Raw genomic sequence first — 22,396 nt, 5'->3', positions numbered from 1 at the left:
CTTAGGTCGGGGCTGTACGGCGGATGGTCTAATAAATCTATGTTTTCTTGCTCTAAAAACTCTTTAGTTCTGTGCGCGGTGTGAGAGCTCGCATTGTCGTGATGGAGGATGATGCGGCGCTTGCAGTTCTCTTTACGGAGTTCAGAAACGACCTGTGGCAAACAAATGCTAGCATACCATTCTGCATTAACCGTTCTTTGTCCCTCAAGAGGAATAGTCGTAACATGGCCGGTTTTGGAGACAAAGGTGGCCACCATTTTTTTTGCAACACTCCGTGAACGAACAATTTTTGTTGGCTTTAACTCATTTTCGAACACCCAAACTCGTGACTGGTTTTTTGTTTCGGGTTCGTACGCGTATATCCAGGATTCGTCACCTAATACAATGTTGTATACAGCATTTGAGGATCCTGCGTGGAATCTTTCGACAGTTCTGACGCACCAAGTAACGCGAGCCGCTTATTGCTCTTCACAGAGCGAATGCGGTATCCATCGGGAAAACAACTTTTTTACACCTAATTGTTCATGCAAGATTATTTGTATTTGACTCATGCCAATGTCTAAAGTTGCCTGAATTTCGCGGTATATCACATGTCGATCTTCCTCAATCAGCTTACGCACAGCATCAACGTTTTCTTGGGTGACTGCAGTTTTTGGACGACCTTGACGGGGATCATCACTGAGCTTGACACGTCCACGTTGAAACTCAGCAAACCAGCGATAAATTGTGGTTTTGGATGGGGCTTCATCATCAAATGCAGAAATCATCCGGTCAACACACTGTTTTTATGTTAAACCACTTCGAAAGTCATAATAAATCACCGCTCTTGAATTTTCTCGAGTCAATTCCATTTTCTCAACGACTAAACAAGTTTGAAAAAACCTCGTGACAAGACCGAGAATCTTTTTTTAAATAAATAAATGGTATTCGATTTTTAAAACCAAGGAGTTTTCAATTAAAAAGATTTTAATATGACAGGAACAGTGGAAATATTCCATTCCCGATACTTTTAGTGCAACCCTCGTATATGCCAAATCGACCACTTTTGCGTTCGACCCCTTTAGATTCAGCTGAAACTTTATTATTCTTTTCTACCCTTTGAAAAACATTTTTGAGAATTTTTTCAAATTGTTTGAAGCCAACGTATGCATACGTATCGACTCGTCAGTATGTAGTTTGTATTTGTATAAGCGAACACGAGAGGGTGTTTAGTTCAAATCATAAATCATGAGCGGGAAATTAAAAAAAATCAAATAACATACGTATGAGATGTCGATTTTACCTAACTTTTGTAAAACTTATTATGAAATAATAATTCATTAATTACATTTATGCATTTCATAGGTTGACCTACTTATAAATTTGTAAACGTTGAAAGGATGTTCATTTATCCTGAAAAAATTTGGGGTACTTAATGACGCGCGCCAAGTACGATATTTTTTTTTTTTTTTTTTTTTTTAATTTTCAACAATTTTTTTTTTTTTTTTTTCAACATTTTTTTTTTCAACCGTCATAAGACGGTTTCTTGGTTTTTTTTTTGTATTTCACATCTTTTTGTTGAGAATGAAAGTTATTGAAATGAGTCTTATTTTTTTTGTAAAGTGCAAATGTTATTGAGATGAGTTTTATGAACGTGGACTTGGCGCAATTTTTTACAGTGAAACTGTTTTTGTTCGGATTTATCATAAGCCGCACACGTTTTTATATTTTCAGACGCCCTTTCACGAATCTCTTCAATGTCGACAACCTCGATCTCTACGTCACTGCACATCATCGACAAAGGCCTTGTCACTTTACCTATCAAAAGCTCTAGAGGAAAAGGTTTTGTCACTCGGTTCATAGTACAATTTATTGCTAATTGAACGTCACCTAAATTGAACGTCACCTAAAGAGTCTTGCCACGACTTATTATCATTAGTCTCGATTGTAGTTAAGATTGATTTTAAGACGGACATAACACGTTCTACCTAACCGTTAGCGCGAGACGAACCTGTCGCCAAATGATGTAAGTTTATGTTCTTACTCACACAAAAATCTCGAAATTCATTGCTAGCAAAACATCTACCTTGATCGGCTATTATCCGGGTAGGGGCTCCAAAAAGAGCTACGCCTTTAGGAGGACATTGTTTTGATTATTACTTAAATGATAAAATGTTGTTTTGATAAATATTACAAAATGTAGGGTAGACTCCGTAACGCCGCAGTATAAAATAGCGGTACGTGGACAGAGTCGTGGCATTCCGTGTCAGACAGTCATTCAGTCCGTATCGGACGGTCTGTCCGTCTCAGTCAGTGAGTCTCTGGCAGTCAGTCAGTCAGTCGGTCTGTCGGTATGTGGAACGAAACTGTCGGCTTACGTGTGTGTTGAGTTTCAATAATTATTATTCAAAAAGTTTTATTGACTAAACTGAGTTCAATCGAATACGAGTGATGACGGAAACTAACGCTTAGCCATCCCTGCCGCCGCGCCAACATCAGAAGCGGGATCAGGACTCTACTCTCACTGGCGTGACGTGTTCGAAGTACAGCGGAAAAACATGATGCAGATCAGAATACCAGTAACGGTATCTAAGATCATGGGTCAGAAATTCATCGAGAACAGACAGATGCCGATCCAAGTGCTTGGTGCGCTACGGTTGATATGTACCTCGATGAACGTCTACTGGATGGTGCATAGCTCATTGTAGTCTTCAGTGGGGCCCTGAAAGGCGGTGCCTTATCATGTTGTCGCGGCTTTCACACGTAAGTGTCACATAGAGGCATTTGCGACTTATTTCTTGCTCGTTATGCGAAATTCTTGCTGCGACGCTTATCAATTTAAGCAATGGTAAGCCACAAAAGCGTGAATGCAGCATACGCAAGTCGTGTAATAACGTTTGCTACCTCGATGGAAGATCTGAGCCACGAAGAAATCGTCACATCTTACGTTCTGGCTCATGTTGCCCAGTTGACTCTCGACTTTATCACATGGCATTTACTAGCGGAAATACGACACGTAACAAGCTATTGCAAGAAATTAAGGCAAGTGCAAGTCTCAAGTGAAAGTTCGATCGCAATAATGGATCTGCCATGACGAGTGGGTAGTTCCGACACGAATCGTCTTAAGCCAATGACTACTGCTAGAGCTACATGCCACTAGTGCAGTAAACCAGGACATGAGACTGTGAATTGTCGCTGAAACTTTAGAATCTGCTAGATTTAATACCAATACACTAACGTTCGATGACTTCGTGCTCCAGCAAGCAAGTTTCCGTGGGGAAGAAAATTGACACATTTGAAGTTGTACTGTAAGCAGAACGGTTTTTTGAGGTTGCGAAATTTTATTTAATTCTACGGTACTTCTGGTTCCTAAATTGTATATTATATCAATCACTCACAACTTTATTTTACTGATATTAACTAGTTATATCAATTACAACAATTAATCTACTTGAAATTATTAATTTTATCACCACAAACTATAGCACGCTCAAAAATTTCGATCCTGAGTTTTTTTCGATGTAAAAAGTGACATGCCACAGACTATAAATAATTCGAGAATACATGGTAATCTACGGCCGCCAGGGTGCGCTGGAATCATGGAGTTAATAATTACCTAGCTGGAATTATTCCTACATTTTTAATGGATTTTATGACCGGGTAACTGAGACCTTTAAGTCATGTCTTATTGTAATTCATATTCATATTTTTATGAAAAATGATATTATGGAGTGAAATGAAATGAAGATGGTTAATTTGATCCACAGATTCGGTAGAATCTGGCGCCGAGTTCCGTTCAAAAATCCCGTTGTAAACGGAGCGCCAGACTACCGACTGTGTTTACTGTAAGCAGAACGGTTTTTTGAGGTTGCGAAATTTTATTTCATTCTACGGTACTTCTGGTTCCTAAATTGTATATCCGAACAAAAACAGTTTCACTGTAAAAAACTGCGCCAAGTCCACGTTTATAAAACTCATATCAAAACTTATTAGAAATTAACGCCATCTAGCGTATACGTGGCGCAGTGTGGAGAAATAAAATAATTTTAAAACACTAAGTAGTTCTCTCACTCGACGCTGCATGGCGTGACTGTGCGATCTTGTCTGTGGTTCGAACTGACATTTAGACTTCTGTAAAACAAATCCTGCGTCTTGCAACCGTTGTAGGACCTGATGCAGTCTCTCAAGATGTTCAGAGTCATTGCGACCCGTTATAAGCACATCGTCCAATAAACACAGCGTGCCGTCCAGGCCCGCTAGCACTGTATCCATGGCTCGCTGGAAAATTGATGGCCCACTAGCTAACCCGAACACCAAACGCGTATACGCGAAGATCCCTTTATGCGTATTGATACAAGTTAATTTTTGGGATTCTTCATCCAGACAAAACTGTCCGTAGGCCATAGACAAATCTAATTTACTAAATTTCTGGCCTCCGTATAATTTAGAAAACAACTCGTTTACGGTAGGCAACGGATACTGTTCTACAACTAACTGCTTGTTTATAGTAACAGAGTAGTCCGCGCAGATACGGACCGAACCGTCACGTTTCAGTACCGGGACTATTGGTGACGCGTAGTCGGAATGCTCGACTGGTCGGAGTACTCCCAGTCCCACCAAACGGTTTATCTCTTTTTCTACTTTTTCACGCAGAGCAAATGCGACCGGTCGTGGTTTAAAAAATATAGGATGAGCACTTTCTTTTAATCTCAAATTAACTTTATATTTGTTAAATTGACCTAGCTTGTCCGAGAACACAGCGGGATATTGTTCCTGAATTAATTTCAACGTGTCTCGGGTAGTGGCACATTTATATACGGTCGTTAGCTGCAGTTGAAATTGCGCGATGAAGTCGCGGCCCAGTAAAGGCGGTCCAGCGCACCGTCGCGCACCACGTACACGTCGAGCTGGCGCGCGCGACCCCGCCACTCCACTAACAACTGAGCGCGACCGGCGCAACCTAACACGTCTCCCGAGTAACTTAATAACTTCTTATTTGTGCTTAATAAGGGAATGTTTTTAAAATGTTGGTTATATGTATCTACGGACATAACGGTAATAGCTGACCCACTATCAATCTCAAAGTTCATTCTGATACCATTGACACACACGGCTTCGATTAATGGTTCACCTCGCAAAGATCGAATGTTATAAATTTTACCGTCGTCATCGTCACCTTCATCGTTCTCCTCCGTTACAACATAATTGACTCTTTTGCACATTCTACGCAAATGCCCTTTTTCATTGCATTTCCTACATGTGTAGGGGAAAGTGGGGGAAACGCGAACGCTGGGTAATGCCGAATTCAATGGTTTTAATATGTTAGAAAGATATATCATAATTTTATTTGCCACCATTTTGGAGATCACGCCACCACTGATGCCAGTCAATAACATGGGAGACGCGGACACACGTACTTAAAAAGGTATGCATTTTTCAATATTTTGTATGTTTTAGATGTAATTTTTTGGTAAATTCAAGTTGATGTAACTTTATTTCTATCTACAATAATAATTCAGCTTTTACATAGTGGAATAATCACATATTACTCAGCTAAATTTATCATTTAGCTAAGTAATATGTATGATGTAGTAGGCAAAATAAATTTAACCAAAATTGTTTTTTGACCTTTAATTATTTTCGATTCCGCGGGGTAAAGACGAACACTCCATGTCGGGCAATCTCGAACATTCGCCGTTACCCCACTCCCGTTTGTTAGTACCCCGTTCAACTTTATTTTTAATATTATTACAGATGCCTTGTACTTACAAAAGAAAGACCGAACTGAAGTATAGTTTAGAAGATCTCAAAAAGGCTATAGACGATTTTAAAACCAAAAACTCTCCCTGCGTAAAGCAGCAGAAACATATAATGTTCCAAAAACCACTAATTTTGACCATCTAATGAATAAAGTGTTAATACAGCCATGGTTGGATGAAAACCTTTATTTACAGACGATCAGGAAACGTAAGAAATCAAGAAGAAAACGGAAAGATAGCAAAAAAGGAACCCAAATAAAAAGACTGAAATGTAATGAGAGAACACCTTCAAACAAGAAGTATGAAATATTATAATATATTAATTTGAACAATATAAAAAAAGACTTTAGTGACTCTAGTCAAAATACGAAAAAAAAAAGAGATTTTTTGTAGAGATAAATATATTGATCCTCCCGTTGAAGACTAGATTGTGTGCTATGTGTGCAAAAAATGGGCTCACGAGAGTTGTACTGACGGACAGTCAACATCGTTGGGTTTTAAATGTGATCTATGTCGTTAATAATGTTGGTTCGTAATCACCCCACTTGGTGTTCGTATTTACCCGACTGATGTCGGGCAAAGCCGAACACTAAGGGTTTTGTTTTTCTTTTATATTGTTGAAGTTTATTAAAAAAATATAAATGATGATTAGTGAATAAGTTAGACAGATAAGTAAACATTATAATAAAAAAAAATAAAAAAATCTGTGATTAAATTCCATTGTTTTATTTAAGTTTTCCCTTAGGTGTTCGTATATCCCCCACTTTCCCCTAACTCGCAAAACGACACTCCGCGGCTTTGTGATTCGAATAACCACACACGGAACACTTCACTTTTGCACTTTGAGGTACACTAGTCGGAGAACGTTTGCCTATTTTGTACAGCTCTGTAACGACAGCCTCAGTAGCAGCGCTTGCAGCAGCAGACGAGCGGGCGCTGCGCAAGCTCTCGGTCAACTCCACAGCCCTGGCGAAGGTCAGCCCGGCCAGCTCCTGCACGTACATTTTTTCTTTTTCCACGCCCGGCAGCATACCCATAATGAATCGATCTCTTAATGCCTCTTCTACATTGCTGAAGTCACACTGAGCAGTGAGACCTCGTAACCTCGCAGCCCACTGTGATGGTGACTCCTGGGGTAGTTGTGTGGTGGCATAAAAATGATGACGCTCGCCAAAACCCACTGATTTTGGAGTGAAATGGTTGTCCAAAGCACTTACTATATCTTCGTATGGTACTTCTTGAACTTCTTTAGGCAACACGAGATCAGCTGCCAGTTTGTAGGTAGATTCGCTGAGTGTGCTAAGCAATATGGCCCGTTTTTTGACTCCTGCTGGATCTTTCACTGCGTTAATATCGTTCGCAATGAACCACTGTGTGAGTCTGCATCTCCAAGTCTTCCAAGTTTGCGTATTATGGTCGAAATTACTTAAATTTCCGAAAGACATTTTTTATATTTTTTTTAGTGTGGGTACCTCGTCGCCAATGTTGTGTAGCGCGTATGGGGACAAGTGATACTCAAGACGGCCAGTGACACACTAACATTTATTTCAAACATAACAGTTCTCAATTTAAAAATGAGTCAATTGTCGCGTATTTATCTGTAATGCAACAGATGTTTTCTAGACTTAATCGTGACGTCTCAGAAGAACAAAAATTAGAAATTTTGCTTCATAACATTCGACCTGAATACATCAAAGACCTTGCAATGATAGATATCACTACGATATCTCAATTAAAATCACTCCTTAAGAGATTAGAGTTTGCAAAGGATAAGGCAGATAATTTCATAGAACCAAATGACATAAATTTTTCATTAACGTCGGACATGAACACTTCCTTGCCCATTCCGATTCAGGCACCCGTCGCGTGCTGACGTGCTCATCGACCGTTCGATTGCCCGACCTCGGTTCGGGGCACATCTGGCGTCCAAGTGTTTTTCTCGGAAGTGACTACCTGTGCTAATTGCGTCGCATCGCCATCTGTGAGCGGGCGGACCCCTAAATTCCAGGAATTCGTTCGGTAACTTAGTGGCCCGTTTGCAAGCGGACGGCTGTGTGCCGTAATTAATTGCGATTATTACAATTTTTGGGGCCTCGCCGTAAGGCGAGTGTGTTTTTAAAGTCCCGGGGCAGCCCCCCCTGGGCACTCGTCCATTATAATGGAGTCCACGGTCGATCTGTTTGCAGAATTTCTTCGCCTTAGGTACCCAACGCTATCGGCAGAATTTTTAGAATTCAAGACCCATCACGCAGCGAACTCGCCGGCAGTCTCCGTCGCCCCCGTCGCTCCTGCGTCGTCCATCGCGGCCTCCGTCGCGCCCGCCGATCCCGTGTCCCCGATACTCGCGCCCAAAACTTCTGCGTCGACCGTTGCAGCTTCCGCCCCAACCGTGCGTTCGTCGGCGGCCTACGTTGCATCCGTGCGTTCGTCCACAGCCTCCGTCGTGCCTGCGTCGTCCACTGCGCCCGCTAAAACACCCACCCGCAGGTCGCCCGCGCTCTCCTCATCCGATTCAGAGTCGGACATGGAGGTCGACCCTTCCCCCGCCGCCGCGGCTGATGGATTCACAGTAGTCCAAAAAGGTAAAAAGCGCGCTGCGGAGGCCCGAGCTCCCGCGGCCGCTAAAGTATGCAAAGCCGCGAACGCGTCGCGTCCCCGCCCTCCAACCCCCGTCGCTCCCGCTGTCCATGCCACACCGTCGCTGCGTCCAGTGGCACAATCTAAAACTCAGACCACTCCCCCAGTAATCCTTCAAGAGAAGGCAGCTTGGGACCGAGTTTCTCTGGCCCTTAAAGCCAAAAATATTAATTTTGTCAGCGCCCGTAATCTCGCCAACGGGATTCAAATAAAAGTAACGACACCCGACGACCATAGGGCCCTCTCAAGTTACCTCCGAAAGGAGCGTATAAGTTTCCGCACTTATACGCTCCAGGAGGAGCGCGAACTCCGCGTTGTCATACGTGGAATCCCGAAGGAGCTAGATGCCGATCTCGTCAAGGCTGATCTGATAGAACAAGGCCTACCAGTAAATTCCGTGCACCGCATGCACACCGGCCGCGGTAGGGAGCCATACAATATGGTTCTAGTCACCCTCCAGCCTACCCCCGAGGGTAAGCACATTTTTAACATACGGACCGTCTGTAAGCTCTCCGGTATCGCCGTCGAAGTCCCCCATAAAAAAGGCACTGCTAGTCAGTGCCATAACTGCCAACTGTACGGGCACTCTTCCCGTAACTGTCACGCGCGCCCCCGATGTGTTAAGTGTTTGGGCGATCACGCCACGGCCCTTTGTACTCGCGACCAGAAAACCGCCATCGAACCACCTAGCTGCGTCCTGTGCCGAACACAGGGTCACCCCGCGAACTACCGTGGATGCCCCCGAGCTCCAAAAATAAATCGCCGCGTCGCCCGCCAAAACTGCCTCCGAGCTTCCCGCCCAGACATCAAAGCCTCAGCACCCTCTGTGCCGAAGGCTAAGCCTGCCTTCGTGCCGGCGCCGGTGCCCAGCGGCTCGGCCTGGGCTAAACCGTTGCCGTACACGAACACGGCTGCAGCTCCTCCCTCTGCGATTCGTCCCGACCCCGCGATACGTCCCTCCCCCGCAATTCGTTCCTCCCCCGCGACCAGCACTCCGACCACGTCCGATAATCTCGCTCTAGCGATCGACTTTTTTCAGTCGATCAACTTTGAGCGTGTTAACGCTTTGGGTGACACCATTCGCGCCGCCTCCACTGCGCAACACTTTATCGCCGTTGTGCAAGAATATGCTGACGTATACGCGTCGTTAAATACGTACGTCCTCCCCTCACTCCGCCGGTAATCAATGGCGTACATTAGTAGAATAAAGCCCTTATCGGTAACGATAGGAGTTTTTAACGCTTACGGTCTCGCAAATCAACGTGATCAGGTTTGTGATTTTTTGCGTGACCATCAAATTGACATTTTCTTAGTGCAGGAGACCCTACTCAAGCCCGCGCGTCGCGACCCTAAAATCGCGAACTATAACATGGTTAGGAACGACAGACTCACTGCTCGTGGTGGTGGTACCGTCATTTACTATAGAAGAGCCCTGCATTGCGTCCCGCTCGATCCTCCCGCGCTCGCTGACATCGAAGCATCAGTGTGCCGAATCTCACTGACGGGTCACGCGCCGATCGTTATCGCGTCCGTTTATCTTCCTCCGGATAAGATCGTTCTAAGCAGTGATATCGAGGCGCTACTCGGCATGGGAAGCTCTGTCATTCTGGCGGGGGACCTAAATTGTAAACACATCAGGTGGAACTCACACACCACAGCCCCGAATGGCAGGCGGCTCGACGCGTTAGTCGATGATCTCGCCTTCGATATCATCGCTCCGCTAACCCCGACTCACTACCCGCTAAATATCGCGCATCGCCCGGATATACTCGACATAGCGTTATTAAAAAACGTAACTCTGCGCTTACACTCGATCGAAGTAGTTTCAGAGTTAGATTCAGACCACCGTCCCGTCATTATGAAGCTCGGTCGCGCTCCCGATTCCGTTCCCGTCACGAGGACTGTGGTGGATTGGCACACGCTGGGCATTAGCCTGGCTGAATCTGATCCACCATCGCTCCCGTTTAGCCCGGACTCTACCCCGTCTCCTCAGGATACCGCTGAAGCCATAGACATCGTAACGTCACACATCACCTTGACATTAGATAGGTCATCGAACCAAGTTGTGGCGGTAGACTTCTTTCACCGCTTCAAATTGCCCGACGATATTAGGGAACTCCTTAGAGCTAAGAACGCCTCGATCCGCGCCTACGATAGGTATCATACCGTGGAAAATCGTACTCGAACGCGTGCCCTACAACGCGACGTAAAGTCTCGCATCGCCGAAGTCCGAGATGCCAGATGGTCTGATTTCTTAGAAGGACTCGCGCCCTCTCAAAGGTCTTACTACCGCTTAGCTCGTACTCTCAAATCGGATACGGTAGTAGCTATGCCCCCCCTCGTAGGCCCCTCAGGCCGACTCGCGGCGTTCGATGATGACGAAAAAGCAGAGCTGCTGGCCGATAGATTGCAAACCCAGTGCACGCCCAGCACTCAATCCGTGGACCCTGTTCATGTAGAATTAGTAGACAGTGAGGTAGAACGCAGAGCCTCCTTGCCACCCTTGGATGCGTTACCACCCGTCACCCCGATGGAAGTTAAAGACTTGATCAAAGACCTACGTCCTCGCAAAGCTCCCGGTTCCGATGGTATATATAACCGCGTTATTAAACTTCTACCCATCCAACTCATCGTGATGTTGGCATCTATCTTCAATGCCGCTATGGCTAACTGTATCTTTCCCGCGGTGTGGAAAGAAGCGAACGTTATCGGCATTCACAAACCCGGTAAACCAAAAAATAATCCGACGAGTTACCGCCCGATTAGCCTCCTCATGTCTCTGGGCAAACTGTATGAGCGTCTGCTCTACAAACGCCTCAGAGACTTCGTCTCATCAAAGGGCATTCTCATCGATGAACAGTTCGGATTCCGTGCAAATCACTCATGCGTACAACAGGTGCACCGCCTCACGGAGCACATTCTCGCGGGACTTAACCGACCAAAACCGATCTACACGGGAGCCCTCTTCTTCGACGTTGCAAAAGCGTTCGACAAAGTCTGGCACAACAGTTTGATTTGATAGATTTGATAGAAAGATGAACGGTTTGATAGAATTAGTAGACAGTGAGGTAGAACGCAGAGCCTCCTTGCCACCCTTGGATGCGTTACCACCCGTCACCCCGATGGAAGTTAAAGACTTGATCAAAGACCTACGTCCTCGCAAAGCTCCCGGTTCCGATGGTATATCTAACCGCGTTATTAAACTTCTACCCATCCAACTCATCGTGATGTTGGCATCTATCTTCAATGCCGCTATGGCTAACTGTATCTTTCCCGCGGTGTGGAAAGAAGCGAACGTTATCGGCATACACAAACCCGGTAAACCAAAAAATAATCCGACGAGTTACCGCCCGATTAGCCTCCTCATGTCTCTGGGCAATCTGTATGAGCGTCTGCTCTACAAACGCCTCAGAGACTTCGTCTCATCAAAGGGCATTCTCATCGATGAACAGTTCGGATTCCGTGCAAATCACTCATGCGTACAACATGTGCACCGCCTCACGGAGCACATTCTCCGACCAAACCGACTCTTACCCGACCAAAACCGATCTACACGGGAGCCCTCTTCTTCGACGTCGCAAAAGCGTTCGACAAAGTCTGGCACAACGGTTTGATTTTCAAACTTTTCAACATGGACGTACCGGACAGTCTCGTGCTCATCATACGGGACTTCTTGTCTAACCGCTCTTTTCGATATCGAGTAGAGGGAACCCGCTCCTCCCCGCGACCACTCACGGCTGGAGTCCCGCAAGGCTCCGTTCTTTCTCCGCTCCTATTTAGTTTATTTGTCAATGATATTCCCCGGTCGCCGCCGACCCAGCTAGCCTTATTCGCTGACGACACAACCGTTTACTACTCAAGTAGAAACAAGTCCCTAATCGCGAGTAAGCTCCAGAGTGCAGCGTTAACCCTCGGACAGTGGTTCCGAAAATGGCGCATAGACATCAACCCAGCGAAAAGCACAGCGGTGTTATTTCAAAGGGGAAACTCACCGCTTATTTCCTCCCGCATTAGGAGGAGAAATATCACACCCCCGATCACCCTCTTCGGCCAACCTATACCCTGGACCAGGAAGGTCAAGTACCTGGGAGTCACTCTGGATGCATCCATGACATTCTGCCCGCATATAAAAACAGTCCGTGACCGTGCCGCATTTATTCTCGGCAGACTCTATCCCATGATCTGTAAGCGGAGTAAAATGTCCCTTCGGAACAAGGTGACACTTTACAAACCTTGCATAAGGCCCGTCATGACTTACGCGAGTGTGGTGTTCGCTCACGCGGCCCGCACACACATAGACACCCTCCAATCCCTACAATCTTGCAGGTCTCGCTTTTGCAGGTTAGCCGTCGGGGCTCCGTGGTTCGTGAGGAACGTCGACCTACACGACGACCTGGGCCTCGAATCGATCCGCAAACACATGAAGTCAGTGTCGGAACGTTACTTCGATAAGGCTATGCGTCATGATAATCGCCTTATCGTTGCCGCCGCTGATTACTCCCCGAATCCTGATCACGCAGGAGCAAGTCACCGTCGACGCCCTAGACACGTCCTTACGGATCCATCAGATCCAATAACTCTTGCATTAGATACATTCAGCTCTAACACTAGGAGCAGGCTGAGGAACCCCGGTAACCGTACTCGTCGAACTCGACAAAGAGGTCGACGTGCAACCTAACCCATGCATCAGCCCGCTGAGTTTAGTGTAGAGAGTAGTGTGTAAGTTAGTAGTAAGGCAGTCAGAAATATAGCGTTGGGCAATTAAGACGTGCATTTTATTATATCCCGCGAACCCCGCACACCGCATGGCGACCCTAGCCAGTCGTGCGATAAAAATCGCCGCGTGTACTTGCACAGTTATATACGCACTTGCACCGTAATACCCGTTCGATATAAACGAAATAAAATGGGAAAATCGTACTCAAAACAAGAAGAAAAAGAAGTCATTATAACACAAAACGCGGCTGCTGGAGAAAATAGCGCAACAGCAATCAGGGAAGATCATATACACACAAATAATATCCTATTAGGCACCCTAGTAACCATCGTCGGGCTGGTGATTTTAATAATTATACTTAAAAATTATAAAAAGTGCATGAAAAAGTGGATGCGCAAGGAGATACGCAATGAGATGTTCTAGAGAGTACAAGCAAGATGGACAAGGCGTGAGCAGACTAAGGCGTCCGGAGAGGAGGAAGCTGCCATCTGAATAAGTGAATTAGTGTAGTGAACAAAAAAAAAAAAAGTGCCACGTAAAAGTGAAGATAAACGGTGAAATAGGTATATGGAACTAGAAATAAGCAAAATATTAGAAAAACTAGACCATATAAGAATTAGTTTAAGAAAATTAGGTCCTAAGCGAAGACAAGAAAAATCAGGTTTAGATAAAATAGAAGAAGCTAAAAATTTGTATTCAAAATATAAACAAATAATATCCATAAGTAATCCCGAGTTGTCAGATGACTTGTCATGCTATTTCATAGAAATATTAGACGATAAAATAAATACATGTTTTAATAAAATATTAGAGTTCAGAATTAAAAGTTTAGAACAAACATCGCGAACAATGGCGGAAAGATTTGACTTAAAAGAAGTAGGGAGCTTAATTCCAATTTTAGATGGAAAAGAAGAAACGGTAGAAAGAATGATAGAAGGCGTCGAGATGTTGGATAAAATATTTAAAGACGAAAAGAACAAGAGTTTGTTGATTTCTTTTATTTTGAAAACCCGTTTAAATAAAACAGCTAAATTGAAAATGAAATCAAATTACAATACTATTTCAGATTTAATAAATGATATAAAAAAGTTTTTATTGACAAAGAAATCAGCTAATTCCTTGTTATTACAATTAAATAATATACGCCAAAATGAAATGTCTATATCAGATTATGGTGATAAGATCGAGGAATTGTTTACGGAACTCACAATTTCACAAGCCGAAGGGAACCCTAAAGCATGTGAAATTCTGAGACCGATCAACGAAAGCTTAGCTATTAAAAAGTTTGCAGATGGAAATAGACGTTTAAGCACCATAGTCACTGCCCGTAACTATACCGAGCTGAAGGAGGCAGTCCAGGCCGCCAAGGACGAGGAGCCGGATCAGTCAACGTCATCAGGTACAATCCTGAATATAAGAGGTAAGTTTAGAGGTAGAAGAAACAATTTTTTTCATCGAGATCAAGGACAGCAGCGAAGAAACTATGGATGGCAAAATGGTCGTCAAAATTATATGACAGGAAATAATAACAATAATTTCCACAATTTTCGTGGCCAGTCAACGAATTATCAACGTGGTCGAGGTCGTAGGAGTCGTTTCAATGGCTATCGTAATTTTCGTGGTCCACCACAAAACCGTCAAAATATGTATATGTTTTCAAATAACAATTACTCGACTCCGATAGAGGACAACAATAAACAGCAACAAGATTCGACTGAGTTTTTTCGTGCATAAAATATTAACATGTGATGGATTAATAATTTTACAATTTCAAATTGATGGTCAAATGTGTTCATTTCTACTAGACACAGGTGCAAGTTTATCAGTAATACATAAAGATAAAATCCCCCATAATACAAAATTAGACTGTAATGACACAGTAATAAGAGGTATTTCAGGTAGTATTAATTCAAACTTCGTCTCTACGATAAACTTAGAGTCACACGATGGTATCTTATTTCGCCAGACATTCCACGTATTGAACGATATGCCGTGCAGTGCTGACGGTATAATCGGATCGGATTTCTTGAGAAATTATAATGCAATCATAGACCTGCAATTGAGACAAATAACCTTACAAAAGAATTTACAATGTAGCATTATAAAGTTACATATAAGTACTAATAGCAGTATTTACTTAACTTTACCAGCTAGGAGTGAGTCAATTCATTTTATAAAAATAGATTCATCGCTAAAATCAAACCATGATTATTTAGTTGTTCAAAAAGAGTTAGCTAAAAATGTATACTTAGCAAGCATTTTAGTTAAACCACAAAACGGTAAGATACCGGTACGGATATTAAATGTAAACGATAACGATGTGAAGTTGCCAATATTTACACCACAATTACAATCTATATGTGGCTATGATATATGTAATTTCGCAGAACCATGTAATTCTGTCAGCAGAACAAAAAAATTATTACAAAATTTAAAATTAAATCATTTAGAAGCAGACACACGTAAACAAATCGAATGTATTTGTGTAAAATACTCAGATATATTTTATTTAGAAGGCGATAAATTAGGCACTACAAATGTAATGACACAGTCGATCGAGTTAAAACCAAATACAAAACCAATTTATGTTAAACCTTATAGACTACCACATTCGTCGAAACCGGTGATCGATAAGGAAATAAATAAAATGTTAAATGAAGACATAATCGAAAGGACAAATAGTGATTGGAATAGCCCAATTCTTTTAGTTCCAAAAAAATATAATGGAAATGAAAAGAAATGGAGGCTGGTTATAGACTACCGAAAAATTAACGATGTTATACAGGAAGACAAATTTCCATTGCCAAACATAACGGAAATATTAGACTCTTTATCAGGTGCCATATACTTTACGCATTTAGATTTACAGCAATCGTATTATCAAACGAATCTAGACTCTAACAGTAGAAAAATAACTGCGTTTACCACAAACACGGGTCAGTACGAAATGAAAAGATTACCAATGGGTTTAAAAATATCACCCGGTGCATTTTCTCGTGTCATGTCTATAGCTTTTTTTTTTTTTTTTTATGATTGAAAGTTTACTGGTGGCCCGAAGGCCTTTCCAGTTTCACCAGGACAGGTGGGCGAGCAAAGGCTCAGCCAAGAGGGGTGGGATTTGCTAACAACTGCCCGAGCGCCTCCGAAGGAGACCTAACAACTCAAGAGCAATTGTTTCGCGAATGAATCTACTACCGGATCGGAATCGCGACCCGCTGAGAAGATCCGGCGAGAAACTCAGCGGGCTGATGCATGGGTTAGGTTGCACGTCGACCTCTTTGTCGAGTTCGACGAGTACGGTTACCGGGGTCCCTAAGCCTGCCCCTAGTATTAGAGCTGAAGGCATCTAATGCAAAGGTTATTGGATCTGATGGATCCGTAAGGACGTGTCTAGGGCGTCGACGGTGACTGGCTCCTGCATGATCAGGATTCGGAGAGTAGTCAGCGGCGGCAACGATAAGGCGATTATCATGACGCATAGCCTTATCGAAGTATCGTTCCGACGCTGACTTCATGTATTTCCGAATTGATTCGAGGCCCAGGTCGTCGTGTAGGTCAACGTTCCTCACGAACCACGGAGCGCCGACAGCTAACCTGCAAAAGCGGGATTGTAGGGATTGGAGGGTGTCTATGTGTGTGCGGGCCGCGTGAGCGAACACCACACTCGCGTAAGTCATGACGGGCCTTATGCAAGTTTTGTAAAGTGTCACCTTGTTCCGAAGGGACATTTTACTCCGCTTACAGATCATGGGGTAGAGTCTACCGAGAATAAACGCGGCACGGTCACGGACTGATTTTATATGCGGGCGGAATGTCATCGATGCATCCAGGGTAACGCCCAGGTACTTGACCTTCCTGGCCCAGGGTATGGGTTGTGTAAAGAGAGTAATCGGGGGTGTGAGATTCCTCCTCCTAATCCGGGAGGAAATCCGTGTGGAGCTTCCCCTCTGAAATAGCACCGCAGTACTTTTCGCTGGGTTGATGTCTATGCGCCATTTTCGGAACCACTGTCCTAGGGCTAGGGCTGCGCTCTGAAGCTTCTTCGCGATTAGGGACTTATTTCTACTAGAATAGTAAACAGTCGTGTCGTCGGCGAATAAAGCTAAATGGGTCGGCGGCGACCGGGGAATATCGTTGACGAATAAGCTAAATAAGAGGGGTGAGAGGACAGAGCCTTGCGGGACTCCAGCTGTGAGAGGTCGTGGGGAGGAGCGGGTTCCCTCGACTCGATATCGAAAAGAGCGGTTCGACAAGAAGTCCCGTATGATGAGCACGAGACTATCCGGCACGCCCATGTTGAATAATTTGAAAATCAAACCATTGTGCCAGACTTTGTCGAACGCTTTTGCGACGTCGAAGAAGAGAGCTCCCGTGTATAACGGTTTTGGTCGATTAAGCCCCACAAGAATGTGCTCCGTGAGGCGGTGCACCTGTTGAACGCATGAGTGATTTGTACGGAATCCGAATTGTTCATCGATGAGAATGCCCTTGGATGAGACGAAATCTCTGAGGCGCTTGTAGAGCAGACGCTCATACAGTTTGCCTAGAGACATGAGGAGGCTAATCGGGCGGTAGCTCGTCGGATGATTTTTTGGTTTACCGGGTTTATGTATGCCGATAACGTCCGCTTCTTTCCACACCGCGGGAAAGATACAGTTCGCCATAGCGGCATTGAAAATAGATGCCAACATCACGATGAGTTGGACGGGTAGAAGTTTAATAACGCGGTTAGATATACCGTCGGAACCGGGAGCCTTGCGAGGACGTAGGTCTTTGATCAAGTCTTTAACTTCCATCGGGGTGACGGGTGGTAACGCATCCGAGGGTGGCAAGGAGGCTCTGCGTTCTACCTCACTGTCTACTAATTCTACATGAACAGGGTCCACGGATTGAGTGCTGGGCGTGCACTGGGTTTGCAATGTATCGGCCAGCAGCTCTGCTTTTTCGTCATCATCAAAGGCCGCGAGTCGGCCTGAGGGGCCTACGAGGGGGGGCATAGTTACTACCGTATCCGATTTGAGAGTACGAGCTAAGCGGTAGTAAGACCTTTGGGAGGGCGCGAGTCCTTCTAAGAAATCAGACCATCTGGCATCTCGGACTTCGGCGATGCGAGACTTTACGTCGCGTTGTAGGGCACGCATTCGAATACGATTTTCCGCGGTAGGATACCTGTCGTAGGCGCGTATCGAGGCGTTCTTAGCTCTAAGGAGTTCCCTAATATCGTCGGACAATTTGAAGCGGTGAAGGAAGTCCTCCGCTACAACTTGTTTCGATGACCTATCTAATGTCGAGGTGATGTGTGATGTTAAGATGTCTATGGCTTCAGCGGTATCCTGAGGAGACGGGGTAGAGTCCGGGTTAAACGGGAGCGATGGTGGATCAGATTCAGCCAGGCTGATGCCCAGCGTGTGCCAATCCACCACAGTCCTCGTGACGGGAACGGAATCGGGAGCGCGACCGAGCTTCATGACGACGGGACGGTGGTCTGAATCTAACTCTGAAACTACTTCGATCGAGTGTAAGCGCAGAGTTACGTTTTTTAATAACGCTATGTCGAGTATATCCGGGCGATGCGCGATATTTAGCGGATAGTGAGTCGGGGTTAACGGAGCGACGATATCGAAGGCGAGATCATCGACTAACGCGTCAAGCCGCCTGCCATTCGGGGTTGTGGTGTGTGAGTTCCACCTGATGTGTTTACAATTTAGGTCGCCCGCCAGAATGACAGAGCTCCCCATACCGAGCAGCGCCTCAATATCACTGCTTAGAACGATCTTATCCGGTGGAAGATAAACGGACGCGATAACGATCGGCGCGTGTCCCGTCAGTGAGATTCGGCACACTGATGCTTCGATATTAGCGAGCGCGGGAGGATCGAGCGGGACGTAATGCAGGGCTCTTCTATAGTAAATAACGGTACCACCACCACGGGCAGAGAGCCTGTCGTTCCTGACCATGTTATAGTTCGCGATTTTAGGGTCACGGCGCGCGGGCTTAAGTAGGGTCTCCTGCACTAAGAAAATGTCAATTTGATGGTCACGCAAAAAATCACAAACCTGATCACGTTGATTTGCGAGACCGTAAGCGTTAAAAAATCCTATTGTTACGGATAAGGGTTTTATTCTACTAATGTACGCCATTGATTACCGGCGGAGTGAGGGGAGGACGTACGTATTTAACGACGCGTATACGTCAGCGTATTCTTGCACAACGGCGATGAAATGTTGTGCAGTGGAGGCGGCGCGAATGGCGTCATCCAAAGCGTTAACACGCTCAAAGTTGATCGACTGAAAAAAGTCGATCGCTAGAGCGAGATTTTCGGACGCGGTCGGAGGGCAGGTCGCGGGGGAGGGACGTATCGCGGGGGTGGGACGAGTCGCGGGGGAGAGAGTTGTAGCCGTGTTCGTGTACGGCAACGGTTTAGCCCAAGCCGAGACGCTGGGCACCGACGCCGGCACGAAAGCAGGCTTAGCCTTCGGCACAGAGGGTACCGTGGCTTTGATGTCTGGGCCGGAAGCTCGGAGGCGGTTTTGACGGGCGACGCGGCGATTTATTTTTGGAGCTCGGGGGCATCCACGGTAGTTCGCGGGGTGACCTTGTGTTCGGCACAGGACACAGCTAGGCGGTTCCGTCGCGGTTTTTTGGTCGCGAGCGCAGAGGGCCGTGGCGTGATCGCCCAAACACTTAACACATCGGGGGCGCGCGTGACAGTTACGGGAAGAGTGCCCGTACAGTTGGCAGTTATGGCACTGACTAGGAGTGCCTTTTTTATGGGGGACTTCGACGGCAATACCGGAGAGCCTACAGACGGTCCGAATGTTAAAAATTTGCTTACCCTCAGGGGTAGGCTGGAGGGCGACTAAAACCATATTGTATGGCTCCCTACCGCGGCCGGTGTGCATGCGGTGCACGGAATTTACTGGTAGGCCTTGTTCTATCAGATCTGCCTTGACGAGATCGGCATCTAGCTCCTTCGGGATTCCACGTATGACAACGCGGAGTTCGCGCTCCTCCTGGAGCGTATAAGTGTGGAAACTTATACGCTCCTTTCGGAGGTAACTTGAGAGGGCCCTATGGTCGTCGGGTGTCGTTACTTTTATTTGAATCCCGTTGGCGAGATTACGGGCGCTGGCAAAATTAATATTTTTGGCCTTAAGGGCCAGGGAAACTCGGTCCCAAGCTGCCTTCTCTTGAAGGATAACCGGGGGAGGGGTCTGAGTTTTAGATTGCACCACCGGTCGCGGCGACGGAGTGGCACGGGCTGGAGGCGCAACGGGAGTCTGAGGGCGGGGGCGCGACGCGTTCGCGGCTTTGCTAATTTTAGCGGCCGCGAGAGCTCGAGACTCCGCGGCACGCTTCTTACCCTTTTGTACCAGGGTGAATCCATCCGTCGATGAGGCGGGGGCGAGGTCGACCTCCATCTCCGAGTCAGAGTCGGAGGACGAGGAGGCGGGCGCAGGTGACCTACAAGCAGGAGTTTTGGAGGGCGCGACGGAGGCCGCGGATGATCGCGCTGCTGGAACGGTGGCCACGGCGGACGACGCAGTAGTTTTACTCGCCAGTATAGGCGACGCGGGAACGGCAGGCACGACGGAGGCTGCGGTGCTCGATGTAGACGCTTTGCACGCAGGTACAGGCGACGCAGGAGCAGCGAGCACGGCGGAGTCTTCGAGAGAGCTCGCAGTGTGATTGGCCTTGAAAGCCAGAAACTCTGAGGCGAGCTGTGGGTGACGAAGTCGGAGGAATTCCACGAATACAGCGTCCATGATCGCTGAGTACCCAGGTGGGGCGGCCCCGGGTCTTGAAAACACTCGCCTTGCGGCGAGGCCCCAACTTCTCGGACCTGAGCGGTTCTATTGAACACAGGTGGCAATGCGGCGCGATTACTACAGGACAAAGAAAAAGCACAACAAAACAGAAATTACAAAAAGAAGCAAAACAAATAAATACTTGCAGGAAAACACTTTGTCGGCAAATGTTCCACGAACACAAAAATAACTAAAACAAAACAAATAAAAGCTTCCAGGAAACACACTTGGTCGGCAGATGTATCACGAACACAGGCCGCGCGAACAATGGCCGGGCTAACAAAAGCCGGGCGAACAAAGACCGGACGATCGAGTGGACGATGAGCACGTCCGCACGTGACGGGTGCCTCTATCGGAAAAAATGGTGTCTATAGCATTATCCGGTCTAACGTACGAAAAGGCTTTTATATATATGGATGATATTATTGTATTTGGACGTTCAATAGATTGCCATAATAAGAATTTAATAGAAGTTTTTGACAGATTAAGAAAAGTGAATTTAAAAGTTAATCCCCTGAAATGTGACTTTCTAAAAAAAGAATTATTATATTTAGGACATGTAGTTTCAGCAGAGGGTGTTAGTCCCGACCCCGAAAAAATTTGAGTACTAAAAAATTACCCGGAACCACAGAACTCGGATGAAGTACGACGTTTTGTCGCTTTTTGCAATTATTACAGGAAATTCATACCATATTTTGCCAACATACCGTTAAATAGACTATGTAGAAAACATGAAACTTTCAATTGGACGTTAGAATGCAAGCAAGCCTTTGAACATTTAAAACAAGCTTTGATTTCCCCACCTATTTTACAGTATCCCGATTTCTCCAATGACAATGAATTTATACTACAAACAGATGCTTCTGGTATTGCCATAGGTTCAGTTTTATGTAACAAAGATATGCGTCCGGTTGCATACGCTAGTCGACCCCTAAACAAAGCAGAAGTAAATTATCCTACTATCCAAAAGGAGTTGTTAGCAATTGTATGGAGCGTTAAATATTTTAGACCGTATCTTTTTGGAAAAAGTTTTACCATAATGTCCGACCATAAGCCATTAATATATTTATTTGGCATGAAGGATCCCTCGAGTCGTCTAATAAAATTTAGATTAAAATTAGAAGAATATGATTATAAGGTTGTTTACATTCGTGGAAAAGATAACTGCGTTGCAGACGCATTGACTAGGGTGACCATAACATCGGACGAACTTAAGAATTTTAACGAGTCAATTTTAGTTCTCACAAGAGCACAAAAGAAAAAGTTAGAAGAACAGGAAAAGGAAGTTAGTAGTACAGGTAGTGTCAGTGAAAAAACTAGGGCTCCAAATATTTCATCTCAAATTCCAAGGCCTGATCAACCAAGGATAGGAGAAATATTTAGAATTCCTAGCGATTTTGTTGAAATGAGATTTATTGAAGGAAAAAAATTAGACAAACTTAGAATGAATAAAAAAATAACGAAAGAAAAAGAATGTTTTGCGTACGTACCAAGTA

The 22,396-nt window shown here is 45.2% G+C and overlaps 1 protein-coding gene across 1 annotated transcript; it reads right to left on the bottom strand.

The window, feature by feature from the left end:
* Positions 1–2,659: 2,659 nt before the first annotated feature.
* On the bottom strand, positions 2,660–8,264 carry LOC134201657 (uncharacterized protein K02A2.6-like). Its single transcript, XM_062676900.1, has 4 exons — positions 8,186–8,264; positions 6,560–7,080; positions 4,051–4,752; positions 2,660–2,701 (listed from the first exon to the last, which is right to left on the bottom strand). Exons 1-4 carry the CDS (start codon positions 8,262–8,264, stop codon positions 2,660–2,662), a joined length of 1,344 nt encoding a protein of 447 aa, XP_062532884.1.
* Positions 8,265–22,396: the final 14,132 nt, after the last annotated feature.

The sequence above is a fragment of the Bombyx mori genome, chromosome W (assembly GCF_030269925.1).
Source record: "Bombyx mori chromosome W, ASM3026992v2".
Taxonomy (NCBI): Eukaryota; Metazoa; Arthropoda; class Insecta; order Lepidoptera; family Bombycidae; genus Bombyx; species Bombyx mori.
This window is presented reverse-complemented; position numbering and strand designations above follow the sequence as displayed.

Coding starts and splice junctions, on each gene's coding strand:
- LOC134201657 (XM_062676900.1), bottom strand. CDS start 8,264: ATGTCCGACTCTGAATCGGATGAGGAGAGCGCGGGCGACCTGCGGGTG. Junction 7,081..8,185: donor GGGCGCAGTGGACGACGCAG/GCACGACGGAGG, acceptor ATATTAACGCAG/TGAAAGATCCAGCAGGAGTC. Junction 2,702..4,050: donor GTCACGCCATGCAGCGTCGA/GTGAGAGAACTA, acceptor ACCGCCTTTCAG/GGCCCCACTGAAGACTACAA.